A 26,632-nucleotide genomic window follows, 5' to 3' on the forward strand; every position below is an offset into this window, starting at 1 on the left:
GTCACTGGAAGGGCAGGACGCCACAGCGGCGCCTGGTCGCAAGCGGTTTGCGTCATGAGCTCCGCGCCCGGCGCCGGCAGGAGACCGGAAGTGCGTGCAGTAACCGCGCGAGCGTTCTTCTTCCCGCTGAGCCGGAGTCGGCGCGGCTTGCGGGTCGCTTCCCGGGGCGCGAGGACCGTCGCCCGTGCGTGTTGTTGGGAGGGCGGACGCGTCTCCGGCGCGGCTGCCGCTGGACCGCGGACGCGCTAACTCTCAGCATGAAGTTACTCGCCGGGTCGGGTGTTCTGAGTCTCCGCGTGCACGCGCGGCAGCGACTGAACGAGGGAGCCGGAATACCTCCGGCAGGGTCGACGGCGCCGAGTCTGTTTGTATTTCTTTCATGCGGGCCCGGGCAGCGGAAGTTGAGATTCGCAGTGCCTCGCCTGGGTGACTGCACGTGTTCCGACCCTCTCAGTCTGTGCCGGACTGTGCCCGTCAGCGGGTAGGACCGTCCGCTGTTGTCACCCGTGTTCCGAGCGACGGTCGGGCGCCCGCTAGGCCCTGCAGGCGCACGCAGCTGCACGTAAGACGGGCAGGGAGCGGGACACAGACGCCCGTTCTGTCGCCATGAAAGCTGCGTGAGTGAGGTGCCAGTTGGGAGGCCGGAGAGGGCGGCGGTCTTTGAAGAGGCGGCATTTGAGTGCGCTCCCTGAGGAAGCACCGAAGGGAAACCAGATGTGGATCAGGGTCGCAGCAGGCCCGGCGGAGAGAACAGCAGTTGCGAAAGCCCCAAGTGTGTGCGTTTCCGTGACTTGGTGCGACAGGCGGCTACGGTAACGTTTTAGAATCGGTGCAGTAAGGGGGAAAGTTGGCTAGTGGCATTTCATGGAGGGTTTCATGGGAAGGTCCTTGGGATGGGGTGGAATTTATGGAGGGGAAGTGGAGGTGTTCCCTCCATTTCTGCGTGGATGTCAAGAGACATTTTCCCCCTGCACCAGAGGTAACAGAGTTCAACGCATTGTTTCCAGTAACAGGGAATGTTTGTGCAACCGAAGGGTAAATAATGCACAAACCTTTCACGAAGTTTTATTTTCACAGAACAGTGAAAGATTTAAAAATGATGCGACATTGTACTTGCCTTTGGATAATCCATAAGCGGAGGAGGAGGAAAGGAGCCTTATGTAGGACATCCGGGCCCAAGAAGAGCATAACCTTGGACAGCTCAGGCAAGCATCCAGAACAGAGTTTTAATCATTCCTGGCTTACGTCGTTAATTCCTACCCTGCGGAGAGAATATTAGATATTTGTACAAGGCTGTTTTGTAATGGTATAAGATTGGAAACAACCTAGATTCCTGTCAGTAGAATACTGATTTTTTTTTTTAAAGTCATATCACATACTATGCAACTATAGAAAAGAATAAAAAAGAGCTCCAGACAGCAGCTTTTTCTGCCCAGGCTTTAATAAAACCACCCTTGTGCACCAAATATGTCTCAAGAATTCTTTCTTGGTCATCAGCTCCGGACCCCACCCCACCAAACCTCATCTATATTCCAAAACCACATCATTTGGCACCTGAATGTGGAGGTTCTGGGTCTTTTCATCTGGACTCTTGAGCTTCCACGCAAACTTGGTGAGTGCTCTCTCTCCTCTTCCTTTACTTTCATTCCAGGGGCCTTTGAGGAGTATGGTCTTACTGGAACACTTTGATGCTGATTGCTCGGGGTGCTTTCCTCTAGCCCGTGGCTACTCTGTGGGTAGGGAAAGCCTACCTTTTGGCTGGAAGTTAGTACTCTGGACGGGATGGTAATAAGACCCAGAAGCTTGACGCCGTCTTTTTACTGCTGTCCTTATTCAAAGTTGTCTGTCTTGGGCATGGGATGGCTGCTAATCCTAAGTCCCATGTGAGATTTCCTCCTGATTGATCTAATACGATTCCCTTCACATCCCTGGCCCAGCCACTTCTGGCCACAGGACCTTCACTGGGAGGTGGCTGAAAACTAAAGCCCACCTGGGGACCATTTCCTAAGGAAGTTGGCTGTAAAGACTATGTGTTGGAGTGTTACTTAGATCATGATGGATTTCTATCTTTACTGTTTTCCGTCAATGTCCTCTACTAACTACTTAAGCTACAAAATTGGGTAATTTTCCCTTGTAAAACTTTTCTAGTGTTTTCCATGGGTTAAAAATGGAAGTTTCTTCAAGGCAAGGTAAAACAGCATGACCTTCTATGGCATGACTTTCAGGGCACCCATCTGTAGCCTAGGAAGCAATGGGGAAGCAGAGGGACCCTAGCGTCCCTCCTACAGGGGCCTTTATCGGCAGCAATGATTATAGCTATTTTGTTCGGCAAATGCCTCTGGTCGCTTTGACACCATGAACCTCTGACATATCCTGGAACACCTCCTGGGAGTCCAGGGTCGGGTGGGTAGGGAGATTTTCTAGGTAATGGACCTTCTCTTTTCTTCAGTCCCCAAGGACTCTCCCTTGAGGTGCCTTTTAACCCCCTGGAAACAATTTGTGTTGCAAAACTTAGGAAAAGACTGAGCTCCTGTAACACTGCATGGCCTCAGTGAGATCTATCAGATCTCCTCTGCAGGGAATAGACCAAATGGATCTAGAATATCTTCATGGCTCATTCCTAACCATTGCTCTACACCAGGACTTCAATCTACAGGCCTCTTACAGAATGTTTGCTTGAACATTCTAATAACTTCCTTCCCTCCCCCCCACCACAACATATTGGATGGTAGTTATCTAAATAGGCCCAAATAAACCCAGGTTCCTGGAGGATACACAAGCCCTCCCTAGCAAAGGGTACTCCGACTCTCTCACTGTTCCTCCTCCTAATAGATGTGGGGACTTCTCCCTCACTCATTTCGTGGGTTAGTGGTTATAATTGGAGCCAACTGTGGTTTAGTCTACCTCAGGATGGGGACTTAAAAGAATATTCCCAAGCAGCTGCTGAAACTCTTTGTTTCAGGGAAATTCTGTGTCTTCTCTGGCCTGGCATGGCCTGCATATTACCTCTTGTTGTCTGGAAAACATGGCATCTGCTCCTCTGTGGGAGTTGATGAGCTCTGGAACCGGGAACCCCTTCTCTGCCTTCTGGCTGCACTTTGCCTCTTCTGTCTCCCCCCTCCCTCCTTCTGTTTCTGTACCACCTTGGATGTGGCCTGCATAACTGGCTTCTAGATCATCCTGGGTGCCTCAGGCACCATGGCTCCTCCCCTCACTGTAAAGGGGCAAGAAGAGCACCCCCTGGACTTGACACCCTCCACTCCAGATCCCCCCCCAACAGTGGCTAGTGATGATGAACATTTTTTCATATGTCTGCTAGCCATTTGTATGTCTTCATTGGAGAAGTGTCTGTTCATATCTTCTGCCCATTTTCTGATATGATTATCAGTTTCATGTGTGTTGAGTTTGAGGAGTTCTTTATAGATCCTGGATATCAACCTGTTGTCTATACTGTCATTTGCAAATATCTTCTCCCATTCCGTGGGTTGCCTCTTTGTTTTGTTGACTGTTTCCTTTGCTGTGCAGAAGCTTTTGATCTTGATGAAATCCCAAAAGTTCATTCTCGCTTTTGTTTCCTTCGCCTTTGGAGACATATCTTGAAAGAAGTTGCTGTGGCTGATATTGAAGAGGTTACTGCCTATGTTCTCCTCTAGGATTCTGATGGATTCCTGTCTCACGTTGAATGACCCCGCTTTCTTTACGATTAAATTGTATGATGCACTTGGGGATGCTCCCAGCTCTTGAGACAAGTCTTTTCCTACTTGCTAGTGATTACTTGTAATTAGGATATTGTTAACGCCGGACTTCAAACAAAGAGGTCTTCTCAATGGTATTATCCTTTATTCATATTTATCCTAAAAGCCACCTCCATTGAGGTACAATGCCAAATAAAGCCTTTAGCCAAACATACAGCAGTCCTCCTGGTAGGAGCCTCAAAGCTCACTATAGGACAGTCCCAGACTGTAATGACTTCACATGAGGTCCAGAGTGTTTTGGGGACTGAAGGCCACCAATAGATGATGGGAGGCAGAGTTATTAAATACCAGGTTATGCTTAGAGATATGCCTGAAATAATACTTAAAATCTGTCAGACTTTAAACCCAGTTACCCTCATGCCTGGACCTGTCCATTGTACTTCTGTAAAGCATAACTGTTGGAAGTCATTGATCTTGTTTATTCTAGTCAACCAGATGAAAATATTCCGCTACTGAAAATGCAGATGACAGTTGGTTTACTGATGGCAACAGTTTCATGGAAAAGGGAGTAAGAAAAGCTGGGCGTGCCACAGTGCTCACTCATGCTTTGCAGTTGCCAAAGCTGTAAAAATTAATATTTATACTGACTCCAAATATGCTTGCCTAGTCCTACATGCCCACAGAGCAATGTTTTTCAAAGATTTTATTTATTTGTCAGAGAGCGTGCACAAGGAGGGGGAGTGGCAGGCACAGGGAGAGGGAGAAGCAGGCTCCCTGCTGAGCAGAGACCGCAATGTGGAACTCTAACCTAGGACTCTGGGATGGAGACCTGAGCCGAAGGCAGACCCTTAACCAACTGAGCTGCCCAGGTGCCCCCCACAGAGCAATTTGGAAGAAAAGGGAATTTTAAAAAAAATTATCTATTTATTTGACAGACAGAGCCACCCAGGTGCCCTGAAAAGGGGATTTTTATCAAGCCATAGCACCCCACTCAAATACGGGGCCTGAAATTATTACTCTTTTTAAGGCTGCTATACACCTGCCTAAGGAGGTAGCTGTAATTCACCTCAAAGGACATCAAAGGATACGACCTTAGAATCTAAAAGAAACAATTCACTAGACAGTACAGCCAAGCAGGCAGCACAAAATAAACAAACATTAAGCCTTTTGCCGGACTTAACTCCAAGAAAGTCTGTAAGTCCAGTCTATTCAGACCAAGAATGCACAGGTCTGGCTTGTTAATAATGAGGGAAATATCTTTATACCAAAAATAACCAATGGAAGGTAATACAGGGTTTACATCAGGTTCTTGATTTGGCTAAAACGGCCATGGAGGTGGCAAAAACTTTGCCAAGAGAAATTGTCCCTAGATTTCGACTCCCTTGGTCCCTACAAAGTGACAATAGACTGTCTTTTATTACACAAATTCAAAATTTGGCCCTCCAAAGCTGAGTAGCCCTTGGTATCTTGGCTGCAGTTAAAGGGGCCCAGAAATATAAGACTGTCTTCTGAGGAGACCCAATGGCTATGTGGCTTTAACTTGTGGCCCTGGCTTCCCCCAGGCTGGATGTAACAACTTCTCATTCCATAGTGATTTCAATTGTTCTTAACAAATTCTCATATGGTGAGCAAAATTGGAATAACTAACTCCTGGAGGGATTGTTACATATATGTGATACCGAAGTTTGGATGAATGGACCCCTGATGATTACAATAAAATTCTAGTCAGTGGTAGGTACCAGAAGTTTTTAAAATTGTGCAAACCTGTTCCAGAAATTCCACATCTAGGAATTCAAGAAGTGGTCATGAATGTGGAAAGAAATTAGCTCTAAAGATGTTCATTTAACAAGTCGTATAAAATAGGGAAAATCAAAAAACTTAAAGTGTCCTACAACATAGAATTATGTGTTATGATTCATACACATGATGAAATGTTATGCAGTCATTTTAAATATTATGAAAGAACACCTGACATGAAAAGTATCTTCACAATATATTAAGTGAAAGTGGTTACAAAGTGGTATACATAGTATGTTTGTATTCTTAGAAAGTTCTTAAATATTTTAAAACTTGAATTATGTGCACTTAGTGGTATTACCCATTGAAGAGGGATTTCTTCCTTTTGTGTGTGTGTGTGTGTGTTCATATTTCCAATTTGTTTGATTTAATTTAATTATACTAATTAAACATACCATGGTGGTTTAAAATAGGTGCACAGATTCTTTGACACATCTTGAAAAAGTGGAGCCTAGGGTGCCTGGGTGGTTCAGTCAGTTGAGCATCTGCCTTGGGCTCAGGTCATGGTCCCAGAGTCCTGGGATCAAGTTCCGCATCTGGCTCCTTGCTTGGCAGGGAGCCTGCTTCTCCCTCTGCCTGCTGCTCTCCCTGCTTGTGCTATCAAAAAAAAAAAAAGGGGGGGGGGGAACCTAATCCCTCTCCAACATCATGACCCTAAACTAAAACCACTCTGTTAGCCACCTGAGTTCTTCACCTGTGGAAACTAAGATAATATGTATTTGTTGCTTTAAGTCACTAGGTTTTGGAGTAATTTATTACACAGCAATAGGTAACTAATACACAATTTCTACAGTTACTATATTTAACCTATAAAAGTTTTAGTATCTAAGGTTAGCAAAATCTAGTTAGAACATGTTACTTAGTTCTGCTTTAACATGGCTTATGTCTGTCTGGGATTGTGATGAATTGGGAACTGTGTACGAAGTGAATGTTTAAAGAAAGTAAGGTCGTTACACTCTAAATGTCATTTTTTCCATTGGATAACTAAGACATACTTACATGAGTGTGGTGCCTTGTACATACCAGACAAAAAAGGAATGAACCAATGAATGCGTGTTTTTTTAAAGAGTTTATTTATTTATTTGGCAGAGATCACAAATAGGCAGACAGGCAGGCAGAGAGGGAGCGGTGGGATGAAGGGGGCAAGCAGGCTCCCTGCCGAGCAGAGAGCCTGACGTGGGGCTCAATCCCAGGACCCTGAGAACATGACCTGAGCTGAAAGCAGAGGCCTTAACCCACTGAGACACCCAGGCGCCCCCAATGAATGTATTTTTAACTGTAGATCCAAAAATACAAAATACTATATACACAAGTGGTTAGGTGGTGTTTAAATGAAATTCTATGGATTTCAAAGGGATGGATATTTATTATGGATGAAAGATTTGGAGAGAAAGTGGCACTTAAAATAAGTACAGGTAGAATTTGTTTTAGAAAGATTAAAATGATAAAGGGGGAAAGGGCAAACTAATAAGTAAGAGAGCACAGATTCACATGAAGAAGCAGAATCAAATATGGTGAGGACAGGAGAGAAGATCTGTGTCAAGAACCAGTGTGTGTTTTTGGAAGTTGTGTTACAAAGTTTAAGAAAATTTAATAGATGATATAAGGAATTTAGGCTTTTTTATCCTGCAGGGTTAGAGCACTCCTCGAGGGTTTTTATATGTTTAAAGTGGCCTTCAGGAAGATTAATCTGGGCATGATGTCTCTGAGACGCAGGAGACTGAGGGTAAAATCCTGAAGGCCAAGTCAGTGGCAATGGGAACATTAATGTAAGTGCTGTTTGCTTCAGCAGCGCATATACTAATCCTGTGAGGGCCTACAATATACCAGGCATGGAGAGCTTTACCTGTATTATTTATTTACACCTCCTAAGAACTCTTGAAATTGGTACAGTACTATATACATTTAATCCATACAGTATTATATCCAGATAAGCCACTTGCCCAAGTTCATACAGGTGTTTGATTCCTTGAAGCCAGGACTCCTACTGTAGCACACCAGCAGGAGGCATTTTAAAAGAATGAATATAGTAAATGAAGAATTAAGGCTTTGAGTAGAGAGGAAGGAGAAGGGATTGTGTTATGTAAACTGAAACATTGTTACTATTTATTGGGTACCTCATAGGTGCCAGGCCCTTAACTGCGGGAGATGTTTTATATAACCTATAATCCAGTTTGGTAAAGTACTCCAGTATCAGTCCCATTTTACAAAGGAGAAAGCAGAGGCTTGGTGTAACCTGGTAGTAGTTACGGTAGAAATTTGCTGAATGCCACAGCAATGAAGAGTCACAGTGAGGATTAACACTCAGGTTGCTTCCTCTAGAACACACCAGTCTTCCAAGCAAGGTCTCACTAAGGGGCACAGAGGCCTAAAAGAATGCAGGCAGAGAGAGAGGACAGCCTTCTGATAGACTGTATAATGTTTAAGCCACAACTCAACTCTGTCGTTGGACCTGGCGTTTGTGATTCTGAACAGCAGGAAGTTGCCCAGAGTAGAGGAAACTGTGATGCTTTCGAGGATCTGCGTACCTGACCTTTGCAACGGGCTGCATGACCTCTGGAAAGTGACTGGAACTCCTCCGCCCCACGATGCCCTCTGCAGAATGGGAGCTGAAAGGACTGGTGCGAGATCAAGTCTTAGCCAATGCCCCATGTACACGATTGCAGCGAATACACCCTGTGTGGCGAGGATTAAGCCTGCACACCCCATCTGTTTGCCTCCCCCCATTCATCTTCGTTACGCGTAAGAGGAACAACTTCCTTTGTGGACTTGAAACGAGTTGCCGGAGCAACGGGGAAAAGAAACCACCAAGAGTTAAAATGCCGTTCTTGCTGCTTTAATTAGAAACCCTAAAAAGGCACACCCCGTGGACACTTGGTGTTACTTAACAATCGCAAGGAAAAGAGGCTGCGGCGGTCAACCTGGGCGACGCCGAGAGGTCACGCTGGCCCGTACGCATGCTCCCCTGCGGGCACAGCTGCCGCGAGCCGGAGAACGCCCTGCGCTGGGGCCGCCGGGCGCCCGGCAGGGAACCGACGGGCGGGTCGCCGTCCCGGCCCGCGCGCAGGCGCTGCGGAAAATGCTCCACTCGGTCTTAAAGCGACGTCTCCGCACCGCCGAGCCTCTTCTCCGGCTCCCCAGTCCGACCGTGTCGATCCTTCACACCGTTCGTACTGCGGCCCAGGGGCGAGCGGGGCCGGCCGTGACTCGCCCGCGGGAGCCGCGGCGGAGGGGGCGACACTGCCCGCCGCAGCCGCAGAGACCGACGCGACCGGCCCCCGGGCGGCCAGGGTCTGGGCCAGGGTGCGGGCGGCCGTAGCCCGCACGCACCTGCGCTCAGACCAGGCGGGTGCGCGCGCGGGGCTGCAGCTGGCGCTGGCGACGCTTGCGCTGGCCGTTGAGGAGCTTCTGCGCGACCTTGCGCTCGTGGCCGCCGGGCACCGGCCAGTTGGTGCGCAGTTCCCGCTCGCGCCGCGTCCGACCCTTGCTGCGCCCGGCCCCGCAGGCCGGGAAGTCGCGCAGGTAGTAGTAATCCAGGCAGTCGTAGAGCTCCTCCTCGGAGCTCACGGGCGGCCACCCCTCCGCGGGCTGCGGCGGGACCTGAGCCTGGGCGCTGACGAGGACCGGCTCCATGGCGTCGAGCCGCACGGCCGCCCGCCCGCGCGCGCGCGCGCTCCTGACCGTACCCCGCCTTCCGATTGGCTCTGCCCGCGGGGGCGGGGCCTCGGGGGACGTCACAGAGCCCGGAAGGAGTCGCGCGAGGGCCCACGCTCTCGTCCCAGGAGCAGTGGTTGCTCCCTCCGCCGCGACCTGTCGCCGCGGGTGCCAGAGGGGCGTTCGGCGGAGTCCGGCCGAGCACTCGGTATACGCTGGCCCCAACTGGAAAATGGCCCCAAGTCAGCCGCGAGGGACTGCGTGTGGGAAGCCGGCCGCGCGCGTCCGGAGACTCTCCTCAGGTGAGCATCAGTCAGGCTGTTGGTGACGTGAGGGGAAGCGGTCGCTCCCGCACGGGCAACTCCGGTGTCCGGCAGCGCAGGGCCCACGGCCGTCCGCAGAGGAGACCGAAAGGAGGCCCGACAGAGCGCTGCAAGCCCTGCGGCCGCACGAGCGCGGCTCCTTTCCCTTCCGCCGTCCCCGCTCTCAACGAGGAAGGAGGAAGGATCTGAAGCGGGAGGTGAGGAGGGGCAGCGAGAGATCACCACGCGGGCCCCTGCGGAGCCGGGAGCCGCGCGACTGCGGATTCCTCGCGGGAACCCAAGACCCCGGCCTGCGGGGCCGCACTCGTTAGCTGGACGCGCCGGCGGCTCGCGGCCGGGGCCCGAAGGAGGGGCGGCGGCGCGGGGCGGGGGAAAGAGGACCCGGGCCGGGGGGCTGCGCCCGCGAGGACCAGGTCTCCACGCTCCGCGGCCCCCGCGGCTCGGCGGCCTCGGCGGCGATGCCCAGGGCCGATTCCCGCAGGACTGTCTCTCTCAGCGCCGCTCCCGGGAGATCCTGCGGCGAACGCCTTTATCGTGCGGAGGGTTCACCAGCCCAGATAATTCTCTTCCCACAAAAATTGCGGCTCTCCTCTTGGGGATTTTCTTTTTAACAGATCAAAAGTAATTCCCTACTTGAAAAAAAAAAAAAGAAAAGAAAAGAAAAGCCTGCCCTGATACTCGATCTTGCGGGGTTCGGTGCGGATCTGCGTTTCCCCCCCGCGCTCTGGAGCCGGCTCCCTGCTGGCGCGTGGCCTGCGTACCCGCGCCGAGGGCGGTTTCGGAGGTTCCTTAAATGAACGAGTCTCCGAGAGTGTTTTTAATAAAACGCCGAGAGGATTTTCTCTTCCGCCCACGTCTTATATTTGCTATTGCGAAAAAGAGAAACTAATATTTATCGTTTTACTACTCTCCCACGCACGGTCTTTAAAAAAATCTCTCCGGAGTTTGTTGTTATGAAAATACTCAAATACCTCAAGAGCGCAGAGAATAGAACCATGAACCCCCGTATGTCACCACGCGGTTTCAACGCTTACCCAGATCCTGTCACGTTTGCTTTGCATATCCCTTTGTTTTCCCCTGCGGCGGACCTAATGTCATCTCACCCCGATATTTCTCAATATGAGCTCCAAAAAACTAGACCTATTGCAGTGTTATCTTCACACCCGACAAAATCAGCCAGTCTTGCTATTAACTCATATCAGTCCAGAATCCCATTTCTCTGATTGTCTAGAAGACACCAGAATGCAGTTCAGAATATGAGCGAAATCTACATGAAGTTTGCTTGGAAGTCTCATGTTCTAGGGCAGTCTCCCTGTCCTCTTCATATCCCCTGACATTGACTTGTTGCAGAAAGTGGGTCAGTTGTCCTGTAAAATGTCCCGCTTTGTGGATTTGTCTGCTTCTTTGTGGTGTCATTTAACTTGTTCCTCTCTCTTCCACATTTCCTGTAAATTCAGGTTGGATCTAGAGGCTCATTTATACTCATTCAATTTGGGGGTCAAGAAAAGTTCCTAGGAAGTAATGCGTGTTGGTATCACACCAGGATTTCCACAATAATTCATTGTCTCAGTTTTAGTGATGCAGGTAGTAACAGCCTTTCCTTGAAATTGTGAAGTTCCACATAAACTTTTATTTAATTATTTCATCTATAGTTCATTGCTTTATTTGCTATTATGTTCATTTGCTATTATTTCATTATAGGCCACAAAATATAACTTTCTAATTCAATCATTCCTTCCACATTTATTTGCTAGAGTTCTTTCTCTCATGAACCTAGGCCATTTAGTTACCCTGAAATACATTTTGGCAAGAAAGGCAAAACAAAATGTTTAATTCCTTTTCATTTTTAAAAGATTATTTATTGGGACATCTGGATGGCTCAGTTGTTTAACCATCTGCCTTCCGCTCAGGTCATGATCCTGGGGTCCTGGGATGGAGTCCCGCATTGGGCTCCCTGCTCAGCAGGGAACGTGCTTCTCCCTCTGCCTGCTCTGCCTGCCGCTCTCCCTGTTTGTGCACTCTCTCTTTGACAAATGAATAAATAAAATCTTTTAAAAAATAAAGTTTATGTATTTATTTATTTATGTAAGTAATCTCTACACCAAATATGGCACTTAAACCCATGACCCAGAGATCAAGAGTCACATGCTCTTCCAACTGAGCCAGTCAGCCACCCCTAATTCCCTTTTACAGAGGGTTTTCAGGGTTCTAACAGACTCTACCTTTTTTCCTATTGAGAATCATCATGAACTCAAGTACCGTTTTAAAACACAGTGTGTTTAATCAATTTCATTCATTTTTACTCTTTTAATGCTTGTTCTGTCTTTGGCCAGTGGGAGCTCCGCCATGTGATTCTTACCTTCTATTGGCATTAACCTAGTAGTCTTGGAGAATGCCTTTGTTTGTGGGTAAACCAAGATGTCCATCTAGGCTCATCCTATACATTGTATGCCCCAGACCTGGAATTAGCTATTTTCCCAAGGAGTCCTTGATCTTTTTAGTGTAGAGAATGGATTTAGACACAACAATCTTAAGGCCTTGTATTATGTTTCTTGGTCTTTACAAAAACCCTGTGAAATATTACTGCCCCAGTTTTCCAGGTGAGAAAATAATTTAACAACTTCCCTGAGGTTATATAACTAATAAAAAAAGCAGATCCAGGCTAAGAGTGAGATCTTCTGACCCCTATGTAACCGTTTCTCCCATTTTACTATGCCTCTTCATAGAAACTCCTTACTTGTCAGTTCACAGATTGCTAAACATTCCTGCCCTCCTAGCTTCTGAGATACTTAAAAACAGGTGCCACCATCTCTCTTGCTCTCTGGCCCCAGAACTCTGAATTAATTCTGATGATATCATTGCAGTAAGATTTTAAAGTGGACTTTGTACCTTATGTAGTGGTTTGACTCCAGACAGGGGATAAAAACTAATAAGCGTGCTTCAGGAGAAGACTTTAATTCCTCATGTTAGCATAACCCTGTACAGTTTATAAAGCTCTGTTTCATCACTTCCTAAAGATTATTGCAACTACCTCATAGGGTAGTGGAAAGAGAAATGGAGATTCATCCAGGTCATATGGCTTGCCCAAGGCTTATGGTGGAGTGACTCCCTGTGTCTGCATTAAGTGACACTCATTCACAAGCTCAGAGCTCACTATGGCTTATATTCAACACTTCTTTCTCTTCCCCATTTATTCATGCATTCACACTACTTGTGTATTTGTCTAGCTCCCCTATAACATTGGAAACACCTTTGCCTCCACCCCCACCTCCAGCTCACAGTAATTATAAAATAAATGCCTGTCGAATAAATACATATATGTATGTTTAAACAACCAAAACCATTAAAAGCTGTTAATGAAAATGAGCAAAATTTAAACAATAATTTAAACCTCATCCATTCAAAATATATTTTCTAAACATGTAGCATGTGCCTGATATTGTTTTAGACTTTCAGGATTAAAGTTCCCTGCTCTCATACATTTTGTATTCTAGAAGAGACAGACAATAAAAAGTATATAATATATGATCTCTCAATAATAAGGCAATTAAATATGCAGCATGAAAATGTCATGAATGTAATATTTTAGACACAAGGTTTTTTTTTTTTTTTTTGAGGCAATGGTATGGGGAAAAAGGGCAAAATGAAGACATCAAAAGTGACATGAGCAAAATAGTAGAATAGGAACCTCCAAACTCTTGTTCTCACACAAGACATTAAAGTAAACAAACAAATAAACAAATTCAAAACCCAGAAACTAGCTAAAATAATCCTCTAGGAGTTCTGGTAAACAGTTAAAGTAAATACCCAATCAAGAAAAAGTCACATTCAAAACAGTAGGAAATTTTTATACTATTTTTACTTGTCCTTGCCCCACATCATTCATGGCATAGCAATAGTCTTGACCTGAAAGATGCAGCAGCCCAGTCCCCAGTTCCCTCCTTCAAACCAGAGAGAGCAGAGCAGAACTTACTTTAACATTCTAAACTTCCTGGGGGCTGAAAGACCTGTATCTGCCTTGTCTCACTGAAAGCTCAAGTAGAAAAGTGGTGGGCATGGCTCAAGAAAGCTGCAGAGGACCACAGACCCACAGATGCCTGAGGGAAGGAATTATAGGTGGAGATATACAGTAGACCGTCTGTAGTCTCAAGAAGCTGGATGAGACTCTGGAAAATTAAGACATTAAAAAGTAGCCATGTATACAGGGGAATTAGTAAAGACACAAAAGCTGAGGAAAAACACATACTCAGAAGGGACATGAGAAGACTTTTGAGCTTTCCACCTCGAGTTGATCTCAAGGTCTAGAGATGAGCCAGATAACTAGAGAAAGAATGCATAAGTGCAATACCAGTCTGCAAAGACTAGGAGAGATGGGTTCTTTCTAATGCCCAATTTTCAACAACATCACATAATTACAAGGCATATAAAGAAACAGGAAAACATGACCCATTTAAAGGAGGGAAATAAATTGGCAGAAAACATCCTTGAAAAATCACAGCATCAGACTTACTAGACAAAGACAAAAAAAAACTATCTTTAAGTACAAAAAGCTAAAGGAAATCATGAATATATGAACAAAATGAGAATATAAACAAAGAGGTTGGAATTATAAAAAGGAACTAAAAAACCTTAAGCTAGAAAATAGATTAAAAATTTTAAAATAAATTAGAAGGGCTCAACAGCAGACCTTTAGCAGGTAAAGCATCAGTGAACTTGAAGATAGGACTTTCGAAATTATCCATCTGAGGAGAGAAAGAAACATGAACAGAGCTGAAGGAACATGTGGGGGATCATCAAACAAACCAATATATGCATTATGGAAGTTCCACAAGAAGACATGAGGAAGAAAGAGGCAGAGATTATTTGAAGAAGTAATGAGCAAGGACTTCACAAATTTGAGGAAATACATGGATCTACAAGTCCAAGAAACTCAATGACTCAAAATAGGATTAAACCCAAAGAGACTACACCAAAACACATTATAATCAAACTATGAAAAGGAAAAGCAAAGAATCTTGAAAGCAGTGAGAGAAAAGTGATTCTTCATGTGCAAGAGATCCTCAATAAAATTTGTAGCCTGAGCACGTGGCTGGCTCAATCAGTGGAGCATGAAACTCTTGATCTTGGGTTGTGGGTTCAAGCCCCACATTGGTTGTAGAGATTACTTTAAAATCTCTTTTAAAAAATTGCAGCCAATTTATCAGTGAGAACTTTGGAGTCCCAAAAGGAGTGGAATTATATATTTAAACTGCTGGAAGAAAAAAAAAAAACCTGTCAACCAGCAATAACAAGGGAGAAAATAAGACATTCCCAGATTGTATTTAAACTCCTGTAAGGAAAAAAAAAAAAAAAACAAAAAACACCTGTGAATGAGAAGTCTATATCCGCAAAAACAAGGGAGAAAGTAAGACATTCTCAGGTGAATAAAAGCTAAGGGAGGTCATTACCATTTGGATCTGTCTTCCAATAAATGCTACAGAGAGCCTTCTAGGTTACAATGAAAGGATTCTAGACAGTAACTTGTAGCCATATGAAGATATAAAGATCTCTGTGAATGGTAAAAACATGGGCAAATATAAAAACCAGTATTGTTATAATTTTGGTTTGTAACTCCACTTTTTATATTCTACAAGATTTAAGAGACAAATGCATGGAGACAATTATAAATCTATGTCGATGGGTATACAATATATAAAGATGCAACTTGTGCTATCAATAACAGATAGTATTAGTTGTATCCAGTGCAGTATTTGATTGTGTGCCATTGAAGTCAAGTTGGTATCTATCTGAAATAGATTGTTATAACTTTGATATGCAATCCCCATGGTAACCACAAAGAAAATATTTATAGAATACAAAAGGAAAGGAGAAAGGAATCAAAGGATAACCTAGATGAAATGGACAAATCCCTAAAAACACATACCTACCAAGATTGAATCACGAAGAAATAAAAAAGCTGAATAAATTTATGAAAGTAAGAAGATTCAATCGGTAATCAAACACTTCCCAACAAAGAAAAGCCCTTAACCAGATGGATTCATGGGTGAATTCTGCTAACCCTTAACAAGAATCAACACCAGTCCTTCTCAAATTCTTCCAAAAAACGGAAGAGAAAGGAACATTCCTACTTCATTCTATAAGGTCAGCTTTACCTTCTTAAATAGCCATATAGACACTATGAGAAAACTATAAACCAATTTCTTTTATGAACATTGGTGCAAAAATCCTCAACAAAATTTGCTAGTAAAGCAAATTTAGCAGCATATTAACAGGATTATAGACCAAGACCAAGTGGGATTTGTTCCTGAAATGCAAGGATGGTTCAATAAAAGAACATCAACAAACTTTCAGTTATAAAATGAATAAGTCATGGAGAGGCAATGTCTATCATGATGATTATGGTTAGTAATACTGTTTTGCATATTTGAAAGTTGCTAAGAGACTAGATCTTAAAAATTCTCATCACAAGAAAAAAATGTTTTTTTAATTATGTATGATGATGGATGTTAACTAGATTTATTGTGGTGATCATTTCATAGTATAAACAAATATCAAATTGTGGTGTTTTATACCTAAAACTAATATGTCATATGTCAGTTACACTTTAATAAAAAATGAGAAAATTAACGTAATACACCATATTAACAGAATAGAAAAAATAAACCATATAATTTCAGCTGATGTGGAAAGAACATCTGTGAGGATTCATCACCCTTTCATGATAAAAGACTTGGCAAGCTAAGAATAGAAAGAAACTTCCTCAATATAAATATTGTCATATGTGAAAAACCCACAACTAACATATCACTCAATGGTAAAAGACTAAAAATGTGCCCCCTAAGATCAGGAACAAGACAAGGGTGCCAGCTTCACCATTTCTATTCAGTACAATTTTGGAAGTTCTAGTCAGAACAATTAGGCAAGAAAAAGAAATAAAAGGCATATATATTGGAAAGGAAGCAGTAAAATTATTCTTGTTTGCAGATAACATGATCTTATATGTAGGCAAGTCTAAAGAGTCTGCACATACACAAAAAAACACGTTATAACTAATTAAATTCACAAAATTACAAATAAAAAATCAACATTGAAAAATCATGTTTTTCATCAACAATGAACAACCTGAAAAGGAAATTAACAAAATTCCATTTATGGTAGCATTAAAAAGAATAAAATACTTGGGAATAAATTTGATCAAAAGGCAGATTTGTACACTGAAAACTACAAAACATAGCTGAAAATTTAAAGTGTATGTAAATAGGGGTGCCTGGCTGACTCAGTCAGTGGAGCATGTGACTCCTGACCTTGGGTTGTAGGTTTGAGTCCCACATTGAGTGTAGAGATTACTAAAAATAAAATCTTTAAAAAATTTTTTTAACTAAAGAAGTTGTAAATAAATAGAAAAACAAATTCATGAATTAGAAGACTTAATATTGTTAACATTTCCATACTACACAAAGTGATCTACAGACTTGATGCCATCTCTATCACAACACAATGAATTTTTTAATTTTTCCAGAAATAGAAAAGCCCATCCTGGGGATCCTTAACAGTCAAAACAATCTTGAAAAAAAAAAAAGTTTGGAGGACTCACACTTCCTAATTTCAAAACAAACTACAATGCTAAAGTAATCAAAACAGTGTGGTACTGAAATAAAGGCAGACATACAGATTAAAGATTTTATTTATTTATTTGACACAGAGAGAGAGATCACAAGCCGGCAGAGAGGCAGAGAGTGAGAGGGAGGGAAGCAGGCTCCTTGCTGAGCCAAGAGTCCGATGTGGGGCTTGATCCCAGGACACTAAGATCATGACCTGAGCTGAAGGCAGAGGCTTAACCCACTGAGCCACCCAGGTGCCACCTAGGTGCCCCATCAACAGGAAGGGATTTTGCTGTTTACAGATCTATTGCTTCTTGGTTCTACATTCACTCTTCATTGCTTGCTGTGGAAAAATGGAGCTGGACCATATAAAAGTAATTATTCCTTTGTCAGGTGGTACAATGTTAAGCTTTACCAGCTGTGGGCTCTGGAGAACAACTGCATGAGGAAGGGGTTTTCCTTCTTGTTCTGGTGTATTCCAGCAGGCTCCGGCAGTATGCAGGGGTTCCTCAGTGCGCAGCTCCTGCAGTGCAGATGGCTTTTCCAGCACCATGGCACTGCCGCTCATGTAGCCCCTTCAGAATGTGGCTCCTCCTGTAACAGTGGTTAGCAGCACCCAGGAGCCAGTAGTTTCTCCCTGAAACACATTTTCATTGGCTTTGTAGCTGGGTGCCTCCAGTGAGACACCTTTCTATGAAATAACTTTCTTTGGCAGCTCAGAAGGTAGGTTTCCAGCAAATTGTGGAGGGCAAATTTCCAGCAATTACCACTGGCAGAGCACCAAGCAACTTCTGTGCCCTCCAGTTACACACAGCCATGTCCTCTCCAACAAGTTCTCAGCCTGGGTGCTCTACCTTAGCCTCAGGGGTGGTCTGTGAACCATATATCTGCTGATTCTATATTCTTTAGAGTTCTTTTACTTTTTACCAGCCAATTACCCTCATTACTCAAATCCCTTGTTACAGTTAATCCTACACATTAAAATTTAGCTGTTAAAATTACTGTGTGGCTTCCATCTCCTAATTTGACCCTGACTGATACAGGGTCCCTGCCCAACACTACAAGGATGAAGGACATACAAGTTCTCACCATCCTATGATATGCTGTGCTAAACCAGAAGTGGAACAGAGTACTGGGGACAGTAGGTAAGAAGGTGCTTCAGAGGTCCATGAAGAGTAATGAGAGAATTAAGCTGAAAGGAGGAGTGGGCAATCAGGACACTCCATGTTCATCATTAACACGTCCTCTTATCTCCTCATGCTCTCATAATAAATGTCTGAGTTATATCAACTCTGTCTCCCAAGTCGGGTCCATGCCTTCTACCCCACTATTGCTCCTCAGGCCAGGCCATCATCATCTCTAGCTGGTTTCTTATGAGAAACCTATAGTTGTCCTCCTTCCTTCCAGGCTTGCTCACTTGACTCTTCTCCACACTGACACCAGAGGGATTCTTCTAAAATGCAAAGTCGCGTCAGAATGGTCTTTCAGCAAAGACTGTTGGTGGCTGCCCATTGCCCTTTGGACAAAATATGACTCCTTTTTTGAGCACAAAGCTTGGGAACATCTGGCCTCTGCTCACCTTCCCAGTTTTATTTTGTGCCACCTTCGAACACCCATGCTATCCAGCCACATCAAATGCCAGTTTCCTCAGGGACCTATACAAGTACTGCTCCCCGTCCAGGAAACCCTCTCCCCACCACCACCCTTGCCCTTTCACTCTTGTCTTTGCTTCCTTAGCTCATCCTTAACCTCAGTGAGGGTATCTACACCTCTGGGAAGCCTTCCAAGCCTGCTCTCTGTGACCTTGTGTATGTTTCAGTCACGCCCTGTACTTCTCTCATACCCCTTCTCACAGGCTGGTAATTGTCTAACATATATGTCTCCCTACTACACCAGAAACTTTTCTTCACCATCGTTTCCTCAGCACCTGCGATAGTGCCCAATGCCTATTGGTGTTTGATAAATGTTAGGGGACAAAAAGAATGCACAAGCAAAAGTGACAGAGTAGGCATGAAAGTATGTTACATAAGCAGAGTGGGGGGGCATGGGTAGGAGTGGCTGAACTTGCAGGGCAGACTGTTGGAGGCCAGGCTGGGAAGGGCCCTTTTGTTCATGCAAAGCAGTTTATACTATACAGTGTAGAGCAAATATCCCACGTTGGCTGCTAGTGACTGCATTGCACTTCCTGTTCATGCATTTCATTTGACCAAGACAGTTTTCAAACTTTCAAATATGGGGCACCTGGGTGGCTCAGTTGTTGGGCATCTGCCTTCAGCTCAGGTCACCCCAGGGTACTGGGATCAAGCCCCACCTTGGGCTCCCTGCTCAGCAGGAAGCCTGCTTCTCCCTCTTCCACTCCCCCTGCTTGTGTTCTCTCTCTCACTGTATATCTCTCTGTTAAATAAATAAACCAAATCTTAAAGAAAAAAACTTCCAGATGTGAATGCTTTTCAGTTTGCCACAATTCCCACCAGTCCCCATATTAACAGGAGCTCTTCCCTCATTTAAACTGGCTGTCTGCCCCACTGAGATCTGTGTTTGCTATCCCTGCAGATGGGTGGGAAGAGAAGAAAACAAAGACAGGGAATTAAGATATGAATGCTAGAGAGATAGATGGGTCCACCCTTTGTAGGGACTGTATTTTTGAGAGGCACTTGGAAGAAGCAAATTTATTTTATCCAAAAGGCCCTGAGAGTAAAGATAGACCCAGAAAATCGGAAGAATTGCCCCCATTTTGAACAGCATCTATCTTGAGACTGCTCGGCTGGCCAGTGCTTGGCTGGGTCCACTCTCCCCTGTTTGCTTTCTGAAATGAAAACTGCCCTGATGGAACCTGAGGTCAGAGCTGCAGTAGCTCAACACTGACTCAGCAGCCTGCCATGTTGCAAGAACTTCTGCCAGGAACTGTGCAAGACATTAGGGAGGGCTGGACTATAGCATCCTCTGGGGGAAATGACAGCCACAGACACACACAGAGACCCATAGAGACAGTGGACTGGTGCTTTGGTAGTGCTCTAGCTCAATAAGGTCTCTACGGTACAGAACATGGCCTGCAATATGCCAGGAACTCTGGTTTTTCATGTTCTCAACATAGATAGGCAGGGCCTTAGGGAAATGTTCCTTCTAAAAGAAACTCCTTGGTTTTTAATCCAGGTGGTCCATTTCTCAATTTATAAAGGGGGCATTACCCTTGGAGTAGCCTCAAAACTCAGGTCCACTCTCCAAGGACTCCAGTCCCAATGTAAAGGTTCCTGGAAAACTAAGCTCCTGATCAGAAAGAAGCCATGAACAAGATTAATGGTCAGTATCTCTTCCAAAAAAGAACACGCCCCTTTAATGACCAGAGGACCCTCTCCATCAACCAAAGCTGGAGAGACTGGGATGAATTTTTAACAATTTAGTTCTCCTTTTACACAATTTCACCTAAGCCCAAGAGTCCCTTAAGAACAGGTACCATCCTGTGCTTTCATGATCATTCCTGCATTTGTGGTTCTTGCCAAGTGAAAGCAAATGATGTCCTGTTGAGGTGGATGAGCCATAGTTTCCCAGTAGCTGGAACAGAGAAAGATGATGGACAAATGTGTTCCTTCAGCACCCACAGTTGAGGCAGAGTGACCTCAACACCTATGCCCCAAATGCCACCTTTCCCTGCCAGTAGTTCTGGAATGAGGCTTTTGCTTTGTAAACACCACTGGCAACAGTTTATAACAGCAAATTAAGCCATAAATACTTCACAAACAAACTCTGTTCCCAGTTCCAACGTAAATTGGATTAGATAATCGTTTTCATGAATATTTCCCTATGTTATAATCCTAATCATATCTTGAAGTGAACAGAAAATTCCATGAAGATAAAGAGTTGATCCTTTCAATTTGGACTTTCAAGAATTACCTGTGCACAGTGTTGATAAAGTATGAGTTCCGATAATCTTTTTTTTTTAAGATTTTATTTATTTATTTGACAGACAGAGATCACAGAGAAGCAGGCAGAGAGAGGAGGAGGAAGCAGGCTCCCCGCTGAGCAGAGAGCCCGATGCGGGGCTCGATCCCAGGACCCTGGGATCATGACCTGGGCCGAAGGCAGAGGCTTTAATCCACTGAGCCACCCAGGTGCCCCGAGTTCCGATAATCTTGAACAAACAAAGCCTCATTTGAATTAATTTCATTTTTTAAAGATTTTTTTATTCTTAAGGAATCCCTACACCCAATGTGGGGCTCCAACCACAATCCTGAGATCAAGAGTTTCATGCTCCACCGACTGGGCCAGCCAGGCACCCCTATTAATTTCATTTTGTAGTACTTGCTTATTTTGTAGTAGTTTTGGGGGTAGTTGTGATTTAAAAATTAATAGAGTTTATTTTTAGAGTTGTTTTAGGCTTATGGAAAACTGATGGGAAAGTACAGAAGGTTTCCACATACCACCCACTGTTTCCCCACATTGGCATCTATTAGCGTCATGAATTTGTTACAACTGATGAGCAAATGTCGATACATTATTATTAACTAGAGTCCAATAGTTTACATCAGGGCTCACTCTTTGTGTAGTATAATCTGTGTGTTTTCACAAATGCATGATAACATGAGTCCATCATTATTGAATCACAGAGAATATGTTCATTGCCCTAAAAATCCCCCTACTCCAAGTATTTGTCCTTCCTGCCCCCAGCCTCTGGCAAAACTGTAAAAAACCATAAAACTCCTAGAAGATAACATAGGTGAAAAGTGTAGCTAACCATGGGCTTTGCATTGACTTTTCACATACGACACCAAAAACATGATCCATGAAAGAAAAAATTCATGTCAGACCTCATTTAAATTAAAAACTCCTGCTCTGTGAAAGACACTGTTGAGAGAATGAAAAAGCATGCCACAGCCTGGGAGAAAACCTTTGCAAAACTTAGTATTTGTTGAAAAACTGGTATCCAAAATATAAAAAGAACTTTTAAAACTCAACAATAAGAAAATTAACAGTTTGCTTAAAAATGGGCAAAAGATCTGAACAGACACTTCACAAAAGAAGGTATACAGATGGCAAATACGAATATAAAAATATGCTCAAGGGGTGCCTGACTGTCTCAGCTGGTAGAGTAGAGACCCACATTGGGTGTGGAGCCTACTTAATTTTAAAAAAAGGTTAAAAAAAGAAAATATGCTCAACATCATGTATCATTAGGGAGTTACAAATTAAAACAACAATGACACATGACTACATGCCTATTAGAATGCTAAGTTTCAAAACATTGACAACACCAAGTGTTGGTGAGGGCTTGGAGGAACAGGAGCTCTCATTCATTGCTGGTGGGAATATAAAATGATATAGTCATTCTGGAGGACAGTATGGCAGGTGTTTTTTTTTTTTATAAAACTAATTGTGATTTTTTAAAAAGATTTTATTTATTTATTTGACAGACAGAGATCACAAGTAGGCAGAGAGGCAGGCAGAGAGAGAGGGGAGAGGAAGCAGACTCCCTGCTGAGCAGAGAGCCAGCTGCTGGGCTCGATCCCAGGACCCTGGGATCATGACCTAAGCTGAAGGCAGAGGCTTAACCCACTGAGCCACCCAGGCGCCCCTAATTGTGATTTTTTTAAGTTGGAAATCAAATCTATAACTTGTTTAAAGTCAATAGTACCATAAGCAGACTTTCTTTAAGAGCTAAGTAAAGCTTAAAAAACAAGTAACAATGGGGGCACCTGGGTGGCATCAGTTAAGCATCAGACTCTCAGTTTTGGGTCAGGTAATGCTCTCAGGATGGATGGGATCAAGCCCCAAGTTGGCCTCCCTGCTAAGCTTGGAGTCTGCTTGAGATTCTCCCTCTCCCTCTCCCTCTCCCTCTCCTTCTACCACTGCCCCCATGCATGGCTCTCTCTCCCTTTCTAAAATTAACAAATAACATTTAAAGTAAAAGCAAATAACAATGGAAGACAAAGTTTATGGTAGTGGACCAGCAGTACCAAATAATGCTGTGTGAGTGCCTGAATAATAAACCCATTTTGCAGGAGACAACTTTAGGTACATATTGTAGATTCCTCATAGTTCAGGCAGAATTCAAACTCTACATTTTAACAGTAAATTTTCCTGAATAAAACTTTTTAAAAAGGTAAAACCTAAGTGTTTTTTAAATTTGACCAACTCCATCTAAGTTTAGATGTGTCTAAGGGCTTACTTAGGTCAGTGGTTTTCAAAGTACGAGCAAAGGGGTTCCACAAGGTGAAAATTGTTTTGATAACAATATTAAAGATGGTATCTACCTCTCACTCTTGTTTTCTCATTAGTGTAGAGTGGAAATTTTCCAGAGGCTACATGAAGTGTGGTTTCACAACAGATTGAATGCTGATATGAAAATCCAGCTGTCTTTTATTAAGCCAGACATTAAGGAGACACGCAAAAATGAAAAATGAGTCCACTTTTCTCACTATTTTTTTTTTGTTTTAGAAAATATAGTATTTTTAAAATACATTATTGGCTAAAACTAACAACACAAGAAACAACAGGAGTTGGCAAGGATGAGGAGAAAAGGGAACCCTCCTCCACTGTTGGTGGGAATGCAAGCTGGTGCAACCACTCTGGAAAACAGCATGGAGGTTCCTCAAAAGGTCAAAAATAGAGCTACCCTACAACCCAGCAATCGCACTACTGGGCATTTGCCCTAAAGATACAAATGTAGTGATCCAAAGGGGCACCTGCACCCCAATGTTTATACCAGCAATGTCCACAATAGCCAAACTATAGAAAGAGCCTAGATGTCCATCAACAGATGAATGGATAAAGATGTGGTCGGGACACCTGGGTGGCTCAGTGGGTTAAAGCCTCTGCCTTTGGCTCAGGTCATGATCCTGGGGTCCTGGGATCGAGCCCTGCATCAGGCTCTCTGCTCAGCGGGGGTCCTCCTCCCAACCCCACCCCCGCCTGACTCTCTGCCAACTTGTGATCTCTGTCTGTCAAATAAATAAATAAAATCTTTAAAAATTTTTTTTAATTTTAAAATGAAGACAAAAAGAAAGTATGGGAATTCAAGGAACTCAAATGTAACTTGCATGTTAAGAGATGCATAACTGTTTGCTTTAATGTGTAATGTCTTTTAGGAATTAAGGTTTGAAGTGTGTGTCTATTAGATAAAATATGATAAGTAGCCTGAAGTGTTAAGAGAGTACTTTATAAATATCAGATAATAAGTTAATATACTTTTTTAGAGCATTTATTTAGGTGATTAAAATCTAAATCTAACTAATAATCACCTGCTTATTAATAAGTACAGTAGCTGCATTTTATCATTTTAGTGCATTTTATCATAAATTGTGATTACACTCTGCTGTACAGGTTTTATGCCTTATTTAGCGAATATAGTGAGATATTTGTGAGTATAATAAGGTACTTAGCCCAATTATGAAGGCAATTTTACCTACACTCCAGTTTATTGTGAAAAAAAGGTATTTGGTATATATTTTGATGAGGGCAAGTAGAATATGCAAGAAAAAATAATTATTATGTAATATAAAATTTATCCAAAAATTTTAAATAAAATAAAAATAGAACTACCCTATGATCCAGCAATTACACTACTAGGTATTTACCCAAAGAATACAAAAATACTAATTTGAAGAGATACGTGCACCCCTGTATTTATAGCAACATTTTTTTACAATAGCCAAGTTATGGAAAGAGCCCAAATGTCCATCAACTGATGGGTGGATAAAGATGTAGTTTGTGTGTGTGTGTATGTATACACATACATAAAATGGAATATTACTCAACTGTACAAAAGAATAAAATCTTGCCATTTGTAATGACATGGATGGAACTAGAGAATACAATGCTAAGTGAAATAAGTCAGAGAAAGACAAATACCGTATGATTTCACTCATATGTGTAATTTAAGAAACAAAATAAGTGAACATGGTGAGGAGGAGGAGAAAGGAAACCAAGACACATGTCTTGTCATTTCTTTTCTGGGAAGCATCTAGGAGTGAAATTGCTGGATCATAATGTAGATGATATTTAATTTTATGAGAAACCACCACATTTTCCAAATTGTTTTACCATTTTATATTTTCCAACAATGTATGATTGTTTCAGTTTCTACACTTCCTGGCCAACAATTGTTTCAGTTCCTCTACTGCCTTGTCATTGTTTTTAATGTTGGCCATTCTAGTGGGTAGGAAATGGTAAATCATGGATTTAATTTGAATTTCCTTTTCAGAAAACATCACCCATCATATTAAATTAATGCTATTCATTTGAGTTTTACTTACTTGGTACAATGACATTTAATTTTAAAATCAGCTTTGGTTTTATACCTGTAGAAGCAGCTATAAGAATAAGGCATTTATAAGGAAATACTGCCCCAGTGTTCCATGTCTTGCCTTCTCTGAGTTGTTAGAACAGAGATGTGTTGAGCCATGCCAGCTTCTTTTCATTGACCGTTTCTCTCTTCTCATCCCAGGACGTGACGGAAGCCAGGGAAAAGTTCGGGGGGTTACATCTGAACTTAGCCCTTGTGATTGCTGGAGCACGGCTGGCTGTGGGCAAGGGTGTGCAAGGGCACAGGTGTTAAGGAACTGTGTGCTGCTTGTGTTCTGATTTTTGGCAGCTCGACTCTACCCTTGGGGTCAGTCTGTATAATTAAACTGATGTCATCATAATGACTTCACTTCTAACAGTGACATTTTTATCAAATATATGAATACATATATAAAGAATGGTACGAAAACAAGAATAAGGCATTTATATCTAGTTTTCTATTTGTATATTAAGTTTCATTGTAATAAAGATAATACAGGTCAACATTAGAGGGTGATAATTTTTCCTTTACAAGATGTAAATGCATTTCTTAAGTTTAAACAGCTAACCTAGCCTACACATCTCTACTATTCTAGTCTCTGTCCAATTTTCAATAAGTTAATTCAGCTACAGTTTTTTTCATCTACATTTACAACTTGTTTCTAGTCACCGTATTTGGATTCGGGTGTTTCTCAAGTCTCAATTAAAATTTCAAAGAGCGTACTAAACTAGGTTTTTCTCATTGATACATTTTATTGTGTTAATGTTCATTGGTGTAATTCTTAGAATGTAACTTTATTCTTCATATTATGATTGTCACAGCTGAGTGTGGGACAAACTCAAAATAGCTCTAAACACCTCTTTACTAGGTTCTGAACAATATTTTGTTCAGAATATTTTGATAATATTAACTTTGGGAGATATGTATAGCTATTAAAATTTGGACTTGAGGCTAGATGAGTAATGGGCTAAAATTTTTTTAAATTTATTTTTAAATTATAGATGTGTATAACAATATTATCAGGAGTTTGGAAAAATACAAGAAAATTAAAAGAATCACCCTTACTCTGGTATCCTAACACATCCATGATCATTTTGTAAATTCATTTTCAATATTTTAATATTATATGGTTTTGCATGGTTATGCTGTAGGACACATTGTTTTTTCATAAACTTGACAATGATAATTTTTAATGATACATAATTTTGTCTTGTGTACAACTGCCATAACAATAATAACAAAAACAACAATAATAACAGCTGTAGCTAAAATGTACTGAGCCCA

General features: G+C 42.8%; 1 protein-coding gene across 1 annotated transcript in view; it reads left to right on the forward strand.

Moving 5' to 3' along the window:
* Positions 1-8,080: 8,080 nt before the first annotated feature.
* The window catches only part of LOC123934138 (KN motif and ankyrin repeat domain-containing protein 3-like), a 72,752-nt gene continuing 54,200 nt past the window's right edge, over positions 8,081-26,632 (forward strand). Inside the window, exons 1-2 of the mRNA XM_045994130.1 lie at positions 8,081-8,234; positions 8,350-9,448. Of these exons, the coding sequence (XP_045850086.1) occupies positions 8,081-8,234; positions 8,350-9,448 (1,253 nt within the window). The remainder of the gene's footprint in view (positions 8,235-8,349; positions 9,449-26,632) is intronic.

This window comes from Meles meles, chromosome 21 (assembly GCF_922984935.1).
Source record: "Meles meles chromosome 21, mMelMel3.1 paternal haplotype, whole genome shotgun sequence".
Lineage (NCBI taxonomy): Eukaryota > Metazoa > Chordata > Mammalia > Carnivora > Mustelidae > Meles > Meles meles.